This window comes from Brienomyrus brachyistius, unplaced genomic scaffold, assembly GCF_023856365.1.
Source record: "Brienomyrus brachyistius isolate T26 unplaced genomic scaffold, BBRACH_0.4 scaffold58, whole genome shotgun sequence".
NCBI classification, from domain to species: domain Eukaryota; kingdom Metazoa; phylum Chordata; class Actinopteri; order Osteoglossiformes; family Mormyridae; genus Brienomyrus; species Brienomyrus brachyistius.
Window position 1 is genome coordinate 326,632 of NW_026042333.1, and position 13,248 is coordinate 339,879.

The 13,248-nt window shown below is 46.9% G+C and overlaps 2 protein-coding genes across 3 annotated transcripts; one reads left to right on the top strand and one right to left on the bottom strand.

Annotated features, from left to right (window-relative positions):
* The first annotated feature begins 1,896 nt into the window (after positions 1 to 1,896).
* Positions 1,897 to 4,860, top strand: rangrf (RAN guanine nucleotide release factor). 2 transcript variants are annotated; one of them, XM_049001476.1, is made up of 6 exons: positions 1,897 to 1,955; positions 2,315 to 2,427; positions 2,631 to 2,747; positions 2,911 to 3,073; positions 3,326 to 3,420; positions 3,747 to 4,860. In XM_049001476.1, the coding sequence occupies exons 2-6, from the start codon at positions 2,351 to 2,353 to the stop codon at positions 3,862 to 3,864; spliced, it is 570 nt and encodes a 189-aa protein (XP_048857433.1). In that variant the 5' UTR covers positions 1,897 to 1,955; positions 2,315 to 2,350; the 3' UTR covers positions 3,865 to 4,860. The 2 variants fall into 2 exon arrangements, with proteins under 2 accessions (XP_048857433.1, XP_048857435.1); XM_049001478.1 differs by having other exon boundaries at positions 1,910 to 2,010.
* A 610-nt stretch (positions 4,861 to 5,470) lies between these two features.
* slc25a35 (solute carrier family 25 member 35) lies at positions 5,471 to 8,603 on the bottom strand. Its single transcript, XM_049001475.1, has 5 exons — positions 7,715 to 8,603; positions 7,391 to 7,456; positions 7,117 to 7,269; positions 6,633 to 6,767; positions 5,471 to 6,389 (listed from the first exon to the last, which is right to left on the bottom strand). Exons 1-5 carry the CDS (start codon positions 8,084 to 8,086, stop codon positions 6,219 to 6,221), a joined length of 897 nt encoding a protein of 298 aa, XP_048857432.1. The 5' UTR covers positions 8,087 to 8,603; the 3' UTR covers positions 5,471 to 6,218.
* Positions 8,604 to 13,248: the final 4,645 nt, after the last annotated feature.

The following is a 13,248-nucleotide window of genomic DNA, read 5'->3' on the forward strand; positions in this document are numbered from 1 at the left end:
TTATTTCGTCAAAGTAATCCAACTGTAGCCTACAATTTAAAAGCAAAAAGCAAAAATAATTTAAGACACTATAGTACATTGTAATATATTATATGTATTTTAGGTTTTGAATGAGTTCTCACTTTCTCTCTCTTCAATCTATTTTTATATAGCGCCTTTCACATCACAGTCACCTCAAGGCCCTTGACATAAGTGTGGCAACCCATTTCTATATCATTTATACAGTATGGTGCATAAAATCATACTTTGTCTTCTAAAGGGTTTGTTAAACAGAGGGAATCCCAGCTGATGACGTATTAAAGTACATATATGGCATTATTATTGCTCAGGATCTGTTAGAGTGAACTTTCCGGAAGCCTGCGGGATAAACGGGATGGTACTGATGGATGCGGCGCCTCCGCAGCTCCCACCAACGTCCCGCCCCATTCCTTGTGTCCTCTAGCCCTCCAGCAGTGGCGCAAAAAATTGGGTATGCAGTATATGCGGTGCATATGGGCGCCCCTCCACCAAAACAAGAGCGGGACAAAAAATCATTGAAATCTATGTTTTAAAACTCTTTTAACTCTTTTAACTCATTACTAAATATTACTAAATATATTTAAGAAACGTAGCAGCCTGTCGCTCATTGACGTGGTGGGGCGTCTATTTGCGGCAGGATGGAGAGAGCAAAAAAGTTATCAGGTGCTCAAGGCAGAAAGAGAAAAAAAGAAAAGGGGAAGGTATGCGGAGGGATGCGCCAAAAATGTTGATGCGGGTGAAAGACAGCAACAGGTATGAACTGTGATGGAAACAAATGTCACTTGTGTGCTAGCTTGTGCCCAGGGATTAGGCTATGAACTTCACAGAAAACTGGGCTATATAGTGCTGCTGCTGGATATAGCTTACTTGAGTTAGACAAGCTGAAATTGCATAGCGATTTTTTGCTGATGCACACAGACTATAGGCAAGGATTAAGAAGCCGTTTGTCAAATTGATTAAAGTGTGGTGCGTGCATCGTGAATGAAACGTGTCGTTAACGTCGCTCGGACTAGCAGCTGATCGTGTAATCAGCGTTCATGGATAGCTGGCTAACACATAGCTGACAGAAAGTCGTATGGAAGTGATACGACTGTATTCTGTTCTGACCATAATACAAACTCAGCTAACTGATTTGTTATGATTACTGGTAAGACTGCATCAGATAGACGTGTGATTCAGGTGCAATATGTATGCAGAGTCATTAAGCTGGTTGTTTACTTTTTTCCTTTTTTTTATGGTGAAAAATGTGAAATCTGTTTAAATAAATTTCAGTAAGTAAACTGTAAAATGGGCATGTTTTTTATATCTTTTTTTTTTTTGGGGGGGGGGCACCAAAATTGTTGTTGCATACCCCTCAAAAAGTGAGTAGGTGCGCCCCTGCCCCCCAAACTCCTGTTATCTCTGGGCCAGGGACAAAAAACCGACAGATCGACCCCACTTGTGTGTGCTAATGCTATCTTACCCGAAATCCTGGCATTTCTAAACAGTGGCCAATTTTAGCGTTACTGCTTTAGCAACCTGTATTATATGAAGGAGTCCTGTGAATCGCTGCGGCATTCTTCAACACGGTCACCATCTTCCACGCATCTGGCGTGACACTCACGTTTTCAGACTCTCACGCAAGAAATTTTACAAGTTCCATTATAAGTTAGCCATACCAAAAGCGTTACGTTAGTTTGCAAATCCTATAGACTGTTTACAAGGTAATAAAACTCATACATATATGTAAATGCATGTGCACGCTTGTGCAGACTTGTCTAGAATTGAAAATCTCACGCTAGCCAGATGACCAAACTTGGCAGAATTGAATTTTATGGGTAGTAACTTGTATAGTTGCGCGGCGTTGTTCCCCTCCTGCACGATAGGTGGCGGTGTGCGCTACGCAGTCGCCACATTCACATCGCGAGTAAATATAGGGAAGAAGCGCGGCGCAAGAGGTTCGTATGTCAAGGGTTCAGTGGCTGACTAGTTGGGCTCTTTTTATTAATACAGGTCTGTATCTTAAGCTTTCCCTTTATTACTCACTAGTATTAAAAAGGAAAATCCGTTTAATCGCCACTTTTCTTATCTTGACAGTCAGTCTGTAACCCGTGTATGATGCACGTGTTTCGCACTAAGACAAATGCTTGTTTTGTGTTCATTAGGTATAGCGCATTGGTTTTACTTCTGGTCTTTAGTCTACACGTGGAACTGAAACTGAGAATAAACTTAATGGTGTGACTTTACGGAAGACACGTGTTTTAGTGGTTTTTAATGAAGACTAAACACTATAATCATCAGAATGATTTCCTGTCAGCATTCACAGGTCGCGTTACCTTAACTTACCCCCGGGATGAACGGGATGGGGGCGCGCATGCTTTTCGGGGGCGCGCTGTCCGCCACCATGCCGCAGAGTGCCCGCGACATCAGGTACGCTCTTTTCTGTCAGTGAGAGTCATGTCCCTCGCCTTTGCTACGCCAAAATAATTATATAAAGTTAAAACGATGCACTGAGAGAAGACATCACTGGTGAAAGTGATATAAGTTTGTTTATATTCTGTTTTGGGTTTGTCCGTTTTTTTTCGTATGCCTGACCCGTGTTTGTTGCGGATGGGCTTTTGGTTTTCGGACAGTGAGCTGAGGGAGATCCCAGACAACCAGGAGGTGTTTGCACACAGCAGCACGGACCAGAGTTTCATCGTAGAGCTGCTGGAGTATCAGGGCCACGTAGCGGATAGCGATGCGGCCAGGTACAGGACATACACCTCTGAAGTCGTGCTCCAGTCGTAATGGCACTGGGTAGCTGGGGTGCTAATAGGTGTGGCTGGTGTATCGGTGGGCGTGGCTGTGTGCCGGTGGGCGTGGCTGTGTGTCGGTGGGCGTGGCTGGGGATAACCTAGAATTTAACCTCAGGTATCACTTTGAGGATGTGGCGGGCAGTAATGAAGCGGCGGCCCATGGTGCCTCTGAAGTGAGGGCCGTGGAGCTCATCCCCAAAGATCTTCTGGCGATGACGGAGTGCAGCTCTGCCTGGCTGCTGACGGGGACTCAGCAGGTCTCCAAGTTCAATGAGGAGGTCAGTGGGACTGCATGCATCCCGGCTGGTTCGGGGGTAGTGGGGTGTCCATCTGCTTTATGCACAGAGCATAAGAGGGGCCATAACTGATACAGAAGGGTCAACCTTATCATTAGCCAATGACATGTTTAAATCAGTGAATGACAGGGAAGGGACACTCCAGGGACCAATCATGCTGCCTAGTCATGTGTTCAGCATTAGATCTGTCTCCTCCTTGTCACCACTGCTAATCACTTATCTTCTCTTCCCCAGGCCCGAAACACAGTGAACATCCACCTGGGCCTCTTCAGGCTCCCACAGTTCGCCACCGACATCTTGGTGACCTTCAATGACCCCATTATCATCAGGTGAGCCCAGCCTGTGTTTGACTGGCCCATCTGGACCGGTCAGGGTCATTCACCCTTTGGATAGGACCCTGTTGGATTACATTGTGATAATGGATTAACTGAGTTCGCTCTCCTACATAAAGCCCCGCAGTCTTTCTCACAGAACAGCAGGTGGCAGTGTAGAGTAGGGCTCTTGATCTGATTCTATTCAGTAAATATTTACAGCAGCGTAAATGAGAACAACATTGAATCTGACCCAAATGTGTTGAGTGTAATTAGTTGCTGGGGAACTGATATGATGATACCCCCCGCCCACACATGCCCCGTCTGCTCCCCCCCTCCCCCAGTACCTTAAGCAGCAGCGCAGGAGTGGCGGCCCCTGGAGCAGTGGCCCCCTGGACCATGCAGGACTTTCAGCAGCTGCTCCGGTCCTTGAAGATCCTGGATGCGGGGGTGTTTGGGTAAGAGATCGTCCAGGAACTTCTGAGTGCAGCCCATCACCACCGTCTTTGCCCCAGTCAGCCTCACCGCGCTGTTAGCCCCTGGACTTCACCACGTCTTAAACCAACAGCGACCCGGCGCTGTTGCCTTTTAGGAACCAAAACCGGAACTCAAAGCTTGATGCTCAAAATCCCAGGAAGGGAATTGCTGTTGTACCCGCTAATCAGAGACCTTTAAGTTCAGCTTCAAACTTGAGTGAAAGTGTGAAGTTGTCCACTAGTGTAGTGTTGTGTGACAGGTCAGCAAGGACAGGATACAACCTTGGCTTAACCTGCGATACTTCTCTTGGACTCCAGGGGGAGCAGGAGGTTTGTGGATTATCTGTATCCTTGGTGGGCAGTATTCAAGATGAATGTGTTGGGGGAAGCAGTCGTCCTAATGACTGAGTATTTAGGCTTCAGTGTTTACCCAGTTATGAAATACTCCTCAGAAAAACAACACATTTAGAATTTGCTTAGGAAGCCCACAGTAGCTGGGACTGCTGTGAGCCAGAATCAGTGCAGTGACCAATGGGGTTAAGCCCTTCATGATTGACAGTGCAGAGAAATCCCGCCCACTGCTGGTTTGAAAATACTGTAGCTCCCCCTGCTGTTCAGGTTGTGTTAATGTGTACAATGCCTTGGAAGTCGCGAAGTGTGGCGAGGAAGGACAAATGTCAGCGGGCAGGTGACATCTTGTGTGCTGTTTAGTGAAACGTTTGGAGCTGTTTTTTCTGCAGACCTCACAGATTTTTGTTACATCCCTTACGTCTTATTCCTGCCATTCCTGGTGATTTATTTTCCTGTCAGATGGACATTGCCACCTTCACTGTCTTTTAATGCTAATTTTTTATAGCAGCGAGTGAGCTGTTCACCCCAAGCGTTCTCTGTGTATTTTTGCAGTACTGTGTTGACAGTACCTGAACATGTTTGCTTCTGCCCCATTAAAATAGGCCGGTATGCCTGTTACCTCGTAAATAAACCCGCTTTTTGTGATTAATACAAAATGTTTTTCATATGACTCTCCCAAATGTACCTTCAGTTCCCTGTCAAACCACGAGGGTTTGTTAGCCTGACGTCAGCCATTCCGGCCTCTCTTCACAGGCTGTGATGTAATCAGACTAGCGCGTCACGTGAGGTGCCTTGTGCGTTTGGGGAACTTGGGGAGCAGCGTGTGGGTCTGTGTGCTAAGCCTGGGTGCCTGTAATCAGAAGGTCGCAGGTTCAAACCCAGCCTCAGCCTGCGGGTCCTTGAGCAAGGCCCTTAACCCCCAGCTCCCTGGGCGCCGCTACGGGTGGCTGCCCTTCGCGGACAACTTACTCTACAAAGACAATCTCCCCACAGGTATCTATCATTATTATTCTAACAAAGGCATCTCTTTAGTGTCATATAAAGCTCCATTTAAACAGTGTTAGGCTCTAAAAACACAGAGACTAATGTTGTAGAGACTGAGTTGCTTAAAAGGGGAGTTTTCCAGTGTAGCTATGATCACCTTCCGATTTCTAGCCCCAGCGCTGACTGTCGAGCAGGCGTGTCCTTGGTCCGCGAGCGATAATTTTAGGGACATGAATGAGGAGTTAAGACAAGACACCTTTGTTGTGAAAACTAAATTTTTTTTAATAAGTTATTACAATCCAGTTGAAGACGATCACAGTATGTGCCTATTTTAATAAATCAAAGTAATGATTAGTAATGATTTATCTTAAACACAAATTAATTTCTCAATTGCATAAACAAACAAAATTTCCTTATATGGAAGGCAATGAGTGACCTCACATTACCATAGAAAACTTGATTAAAAAATGTGTTTTTTTTTAAACCCTAATTCAGGATGGTTGCTATTATTTTTAATAAACTCTGGGTGAGTTTGTTCCTAAACTATCTGCACATTATGGACAGGCTGGATGATGTCATGAATGTTAAAAGCATTTAAAAACTGTGGCAATGTGATAAAACGTAACCGCTGTGCGCAGACTGTAGAAACCATTTGTTATTAACTCGACACCAGCCCCAGATTAAAAACGTCTAAAACATGAGAACGTAACATGAGGGTGACAGTGCATAAAGCCCAACAGGGACTGACTTGAACGTATGTAGAGAATTTCCACACAGCCATTGGATGGAAGCATCGGAGTGGGCGGGTCCAGGGGTGTCTCATTGCCTTGGGTTCAGGACAGACGACCTGCGTCAGTTACGTAGGGGGGGGGTTTTCTGGACATTACTGGCGTGGTCTCAGCTCCATAAACTTTGACCCGGTTCTTTGCCAAGAATGGGAAACTCCAGACTCGTTCCCGAAAACGAGCAGTTTAAAGGTGAGCCGAGTTCCCTGGTAGGCGGCCGCTAGCTGTGATGGTAGTACAGCTTCCTCAGCTCGTCCCAGAAGAGGAGGGACAGAATTGTGTGCGGCCCCAGCCGAAAGTAGGAGGCTCCTAGCCCCTTGTACAGGCCAATCAGACCCTCTTTCTTCAGTGTCAAGGAGAAACAGTCAACGAATCCTCTATAGAGCAGCCCCTGTGGAACGACACCATGGCATCAGTCACCAGATCATGTGTCGACGTCCGGAGGTCCAAGCACCAGCTCCATGTACCTCCGAGGAAGCAGCTGCCCGCAACGACGCCCCCTGTGCGTTTGCTTTCTTTACTTATGCAACATAATCATAGCATAAACATAGCATGGAAGAGGAATATTTCAGTCATGGATAGCAGGAAGTATTAGACGTGTAACAGGAAATGAGTTCAAAAGGTAAAGGGTCACCTTGCCGATATGGTCCACGGGCTGGTTGTAGAGACGGGTGCTGACCACGTCGAAGGGGGTCATGGCCAAGACCACCACCACACTACTGACCATGCCTGCACTCAGAGCCTCTAGCCAGCTGTCCCTGGCAAACACCTAAGGGGTGGGGGGGGGGGTTCCTCAATTAGACACACGGCTCACTGGGGCATCCATGTGGGACCTCGTATGCAGAATCCCGGGTCCCACGGTCTCATGGAGCCTGGACTAGTTCTGTCTCTATAGCAACAAGCAGCCTAAACGTAGAGGTTAAGTTCTCATAAAGTTCATATAGGGTGACAATTTGATTAATGGGGGCTAGATTTGTTTAGTTAGGGCATCAAGATAGTCAAAAATGTAATTAGTTAAATCTTCTGTTTTAGTGACTTACAGTGAGAAATTTGTCATTTTTATTCGAACCCATGATGTACTGGGTACAGTGATGTGCTTCACTGGGGGCGGCACTCACCTGCAGATCAGAAACAAACTCCTTGGAGGCGGAGAAGGTGGAAAGCTGAGCGGCTGACCCCACGCTCACCCTGGGCACTGCTGCGCTAGAGCCCCTCCACAGTCCCAGAATGCCGTGTTCCTTGCGAATGGCCACCAGGGCGTGGATCATCCCCTGAAAGAGAGGTTTTAGTGTGCTGTGATGGATAAGGTGAGCCTGGAACGACATGGCTAATAACAGGACAGGACTCAATCACAGCACATCATTTGTGGAAAAATTACATGCAAAAACTCACCCGATGTTTGTACTGGTGTCCCACTGCGATGGAAGAGGTAGATTGACTTTGAAGATGAGTTTTTACCTGCCAAGAACAATAAGAACAAAAGTAGGTATGACTAAAATGCCAATTATAGGCATCTTTAAAGTGTAATCCCTAGTGGATGGCATTGGTTAACAGAGTTGATGATTTATGCTCTTCGGTCTAACTTCGGTATCTATGGCTACTGCATCAACAATTGCATCATCCCCAAAAACAAGTCTGACATCATACTTCAGGTGGAGAATGCGATGACCCGGCTCTCGTGCAGTCAGCACTACGCTATAAACGCTCCGTACTCACCAAATATATGGGGCTGCCCATCACGGCACCCACCACGCCAGCAACAGCACCGGCTACGGTGCTTTTGGTCGTGCTGACCCTGCCGTTCGTATGGATGTAGCCCGACGCCTCCATCATCGCGTAAGAGCCGAGTCTTACACCGTTCATGACGAACTGATACACGAGTCCCGGGACGAGTCCTTTCTGGAGTCCCGCAATCCCGTCCACCTTGCCGATGGTGTAGAAAGCGTGAAACACGTTGCGGTAGTAGACCTGGTACGATCCCCGGCTTTTCAGCTCCCCTTGGAGCTGCATCCGCGTCTTCACCACCTCCAGCGGGTTGGTGAAAACGCAGGCTCCGCAAGCCGCGACCCCGCTCAGGATGAAATCCATGATCTCGTGTCAGAAGGCAGCGGTATTGCCGATGTATCTGCCGGTGTTTCCAGGTCTGCTCATCAGGGACTGCCGGGGGCGGTTCCTCTATGTGGCTTTCGCTGAGGAGTAATTCTTTACTTCGTCATATTCGTTCTTATTTTAGCAAGAACACCCACAAAATCCGTCCTTCCGCATCACCTCGGCTTATGTCTGTCGGATCGTGGAGGTCCAGCATGCTTTTGTGTGCGGATATAACCGCGGAACACCCGATCCGCCGGTCGACTTGTCCAATGAAAACCCTCAACCGAGCCCCTGCCTTTATCAGGCGCTCTCCGATTTGACGCCCAGTACCGGCCTGTGATGAACAGTAGGTAGCCCAGCCTTCACGCGGTCGATGTGCGATTTGATTGGCTGGTATTGTTTTGTGACGTAAAAACGCTCGAACGTCATTGTAGTGAATCTGACAATAAACAGAAAAGAATCAGATGGTACGTAACATATGTTAGAAGTTAATACTTTAAAAAGAATTCCTATAAAGATTTCACTGCCTCGGTAGATCTAAATTATCTCAGCAACTCGTTGACATTTAGGCAGAGCGTATGTATGTGGTTTATGCTGTGCTGTAGTTTTTTTACTTCTACAGAGCGCATATCCATATCAAGAAGCCATTGTGCTGACAATCATGGCAATTAGAATACAAAAAGTAGAAAAATAGGACACAAAATTCTTTACAACAGATGCTTCCAGATATTTCAGTTCCGTTTTGTTCATTATAGAGGCACGACGGTACTAGATTTCGGGCGTGTCATTTTCCCTATTGTACTATTCCACTGCACACCTGCTGTGTCATTCGAGTTGCTATTGCAGAAAGACATTAATATGCATGACTCATGATTGGAGCTGAACGCCGGATTGAGAGGCTGCACCGGGCTGGGATACCGGCCCCCGTGAACCCCCCCCCGGCCATCCAAGGAGATACACTAATTTCACACGCACCACAACCGGTTCCAAAAATAAGTGGCGCCACAACATTTTTTTTGCTTTCTAAAGAGTAACGAGAGAAAATTGTGGAAACGTATCATTTTTAATATTTCAAGACACGGGCTGCACTGCGGGTCTGTGACCTACATTACGGCTGGAGTAATTTCACAGTGAAAAGGCTCGGCATCGACACTCCACAATGTCCTCTTTGTCTCCATGTTCTTTTAAAAGTCCAAAAAACTCTTCATTCACGCGGACACACTTAAAAGACTCACAGAGGCACCAAACAATGAGGTTCGAGATTGTGCATTGTGTCTGTCAGCTGGCTCAGTGACCAGTTTTTCTCATTGAACCAGATTTTCCGATGTCCGGGTCATTTGAGTTCATATGAAAATTAAAGATTCTGGTTGTGCAGGTTCGGCCATTTCACCGACTTTCAGTCATGATTACATATACATGTAATTAGGGATATACAGTGCATCCGGAAAGTATTCACAGCGCATCACCTTTTCCACATTTTGTTATATTACAGCCTTATTCTAAAATGGATTAAATTCATCTTTCTCCTCAAAATTCTACACACAACACCCCATAACGACAACGTGAAAAAAGTTTACTTGAGATTTTTGTAGATTTATTAAAAATAAAAAAACTGAGAAATCACATGTACATAAGTATTCACAGCTTTTGCCATGAAGCTCAAAATTAAGCTCAGGTGCATCCTGTTTCCATTGATCATCCGTGAGATCACTTGCAGTCCACCTGTGGTAAATTCAGTCGATTGGACATGATTTGGAAAGGCACACACCTGTCTATATAAGGTCCTGATCATGAGAAAGACCTTGGTGTGTATGTTGATGCTTCCATGTCCCATTCTCGCCAGTGTGGGGAAGCAATAAAAAAGGCCAATAGGATGTTGGGGTATATCTCCAGGTGTGTGGAGTTTAAGTCAAGGGAGGTAATGCTAAGATCATACAATTCCTTGGTGAGACCTCACCTAGAATATTGTGTGCAGGTTTGGTCACCATATCTTAAAAAGGACATTGTGGCCTTAGAAAAGGTGCAGCGTAGGGCCACAAAAATGATTCCTGGTCTTAGAGGAATGTCATATGAGGAACGTTTTACTTGAGCTAAATCTGTTCAGTCTCAAGCAAAGGAGACTGAGGGGGGACATGATCCAGGTATATAAGATTCTAACAGGTTTGGATGCTGTTCAACCAAATAGTTACTTCAGCATTAGTTTAAATACACGAACTCGTGGCCATAGGTGGAAATTAGCGGGAGAACATTTCAAGCTGGATTTAAGGAAGCACTTCTTTACACAGCGTGTAGTCAGAGTATGGAATAGCCTTCCTGATAATGTAGTGCAAGCTGAATCCTTGGGTTCCTTTAAATCAGAGCTAGATAAGATTTTAATGACTCTGAGCTATTAGTTTAGTTCTCCCCAAGCGAGCTTGATGGGCCGAATGGCCTCCTCTCGTTTGTATAGTTCTTATGTTCTTATGTCCCACAGTTGACAGTGCATGTCAGAGCAGAAACCAAGCATGAAGTTAAAGGAATTGTCTGTAGACCTCTGAGACAGGATTGTCTCGAGGCACAAATCTGGGGAAGGTTACAGAAAAAATTTCTGCTGCTTTGAAGGTCCCAATGAGCAAAGTGGCCTCCATCATCCATAAGTGGAAGAAGTTCGAAATCACCAGGACTCTTCCTAGATCAGGCCAGCCATCTAAAATGAGCGATCAGGGGAGAAGGGCCTTAGTCAGGGAGGTGACCAAGAACCGATGGTCACTCTGTCAGAGCACTAGAGGTCCTCTGTGGAGAGAGGAGAACCTACCAGAAGGACAACCTTCTCTGCAGCAATCAGGCCTGTATGGTAAAGTGGCCAGACGGAAGCCGCTCCTTAGCAAAAGGCACATGGCAGCACGCCTGGAGTTTGCCAAAAGGCACCGGAAGGACTCTCAGACCATGAGGAACAAATGAGAAACTTTGTTCATGTTGTCATTATGGAGTGTGTGTGTTGCGTGTGTGATGATCTGCTCATACAATCCTCCTGTGTGCCACGCCCCCTCATAAACCTCCTGTGGATTCCTGATTGTTCTCAGCTGTTCTGCGTTTCCGTCCCGTCCCATAGTTCTGTGTATTTAGTCCGTGTTCTAGCCTGTCGCCCCTAGATCTGTCTTTGATGTTCGTACCGTCAGTCCTGTCTTTCCCTCGGTTCCCCGTCATAAACCCGTTTGTATTTCTGGCTCCCGGAGTTGCTTCCCCGCTCGCGCACGGAACGTGCCACTATGACAGCTCTCCGGAAGAAGACGCTTCAGCTCTCCGTAGCTGAATACAGCGTTCTGATAGCTGAGGCTGGTCACTGGATCCAGCAACCCGAGATTCGGGAAGACCTCGCAGTGAGTGCGCTCGCTGCTCGTACCGGGGATCTCCTGACGAGGATTTCCCCAACAAAAGACGTCTTCCCGGCAGAGGAAGTTCATCTTGATCTGCGGCAGGTAACTGCCGACTGCGGTTTGTCTTAGGACCCGCTGACTGAACTGCCTGAGGGGATCCCGAGATCAGGGGAAAAAGGAGAAGAGACCGGCGGAAGCCCGGACGACCTTCCTGGGGGTCACAGGGCTTAACCTGGATATCACCACCGCCTCAGTCATACAAGTGCCCAAAGCTCGTATTGGTGCCACAGTGCTGCCGCCCCTAGCAGCTTACAGCTTTAGGGAGGCACGCCTGGCTAATATGTGGGCCAGGGCAGTATGGGATGCTATCCTGTGGATCCTGTGGGCTCTTAAAGGGGCCACGCCTGCTCGTATGGCGCTAACCCTGACAGCAATAATTGATGTTCCTGTTCTGCCGGTTCCCGTGCTGCCTGACCAGCTCGACCCGTGTGCCCAAGTAGCGTATTTGTTCCCCCACAGTCTTGGGGTTCAGTCTGTTCCTTTTCTTACAAACAAGCTCCCCAGCCTTTGAAAAGAAAAATATGTTCACATAGGACTGACGATGCTGGACTGCATCGAGACTGCAGCGCTACATTGCAAGGAGAAGGGTAGATGCTTTTGGTGATGCCCAGTACCGAAGTGGGTAACTCGGTCATTGAGGTGGCACTGAACCTCAACAGTTGCATCAGCTGTGGCGTTTCTGACCTGCAGGTGTCCTCCACGTGGCTGTCTAATAGCCCCACAAATTCTCTGCAAAATATTCAACATTAACTAGCGCTGAACTGTCAGTGCTTTCCTATAATACATCATGTTACATAAAGCATATATCACTGAGTTGACGAAGCAACAGGTTGAGTTTCTGCCGGCAGTTCCGCAGATGTCTTGGATGTAGAAGAATATACAGCCGCGTCCCTTGATCTCCTTATAACTGCCGCACATTCTGCTGCAAGCCTTTTCACTGCTGCTTGGGCATCCGTGGAGTTGCAGAAACCAGCGTTCTTGAACCTGGGATCCAGTAGAGTAGGAATGCTCGGAGTTAGGATATTGACAGGGCGAACAGCCTTCTCCTTTGCCAGTTTTGGCATTATTGAGCGTAAGCCGTGCCTCAGCATCTCCATGAATGGTGTCACTTTTGACCCTGACACTCTCTCTTCTTCTGACAGCTCGACAGTAGCAAGTCGGAAAGGGTTGAGCACATCTATAACGTCTTATTGAGCGGTACTCTTCATATCTCAGCGGGGTAACATTAATTTTTAAACTTACCAGGGCAGCGCCCACTGGATTCCTTTGGTTGAACAAGCACTGCAGCATTGCAAAGCTGCTGTTCCAGTGAGTGTCATTTGATCATGTGACTTTGGCATCCCTCGATACAAGCACCGAGTGATAATTCGAAGAGCACCGCGTTGTAGTTTTTGTTATGCTGGAATGCAGAGGCGCAGCGACAGGACAGGCAACCCGTTTCAGGGATACTGCTTATAACTGCGGGAAACTATTCCAGGGCGCCCCCTTGTGGCTGGTTTGGAAATGCCCGCCTTTCCATATCCAATAATAAATTAAACAGACGAAGCACAGCGTGAGGACAGGCAGGGCAGGCAATGGCCTGAGGCCCCGAGCTGGGAGGGGGCCCCCGAGGGCGGCGGATTACAGGGTAAATTGCAACGACAAATCTGCTCTATTTGTGTATCACATTTTTCACAAAAAATGAAAATAAAAGAACTGCTTATCACATAGTATTTTTTGATATTATTAATTTACATTTCACAA

Excerpts from the sequence above, each read along its gene's own strand:
- rangrf (XM_049001476.1), top strand. The coding sequence starts at position 2,351 with ATGAACGGGATGGGGGCGCGCATGCTTTTCGGGGGCGCGCTGTCCGCC. Across the intron at positions 2,428-2,630 it reads CAGAGTGCCCGCGACATCAG|TGAGCTGAGGGAGATCCCAG; the intron begins GTACGCTCTTTT and ends GTTTTCGGACAG. Across the intron at positions 3,074-3,325 it reads TCTCCAAGTTCAATGAGGAG|GCCCGAAACACAGTGAACAT; the intron begins GTCAGTGGGACT and ends TCTCTTCCCCAG.
- slc25a35 (XM_049001475.1), bottom strand. The coding sequence starts at position 8,086 with ATGGATTTCATCCTGAGCGGGGTCGCGGCTTGCGGAGCCTGCGTTTTC. Across the intron at positions 7,270-7,390 it reads GACACCAGTACAAACATCGG|GGGATGATCCACGCCCTGGT; the intron begins GTGAGTTTTTGC and ends CCTCTCTTTCAG. Across the intron at positions 6,768-7,116 it reads AGTTTGTTTCTGATCTGCAG|GTGTTTGCCAGGGACAGCTG; the intron begins GTGAGTGCCGCC and ends CCCACCCCTTAG.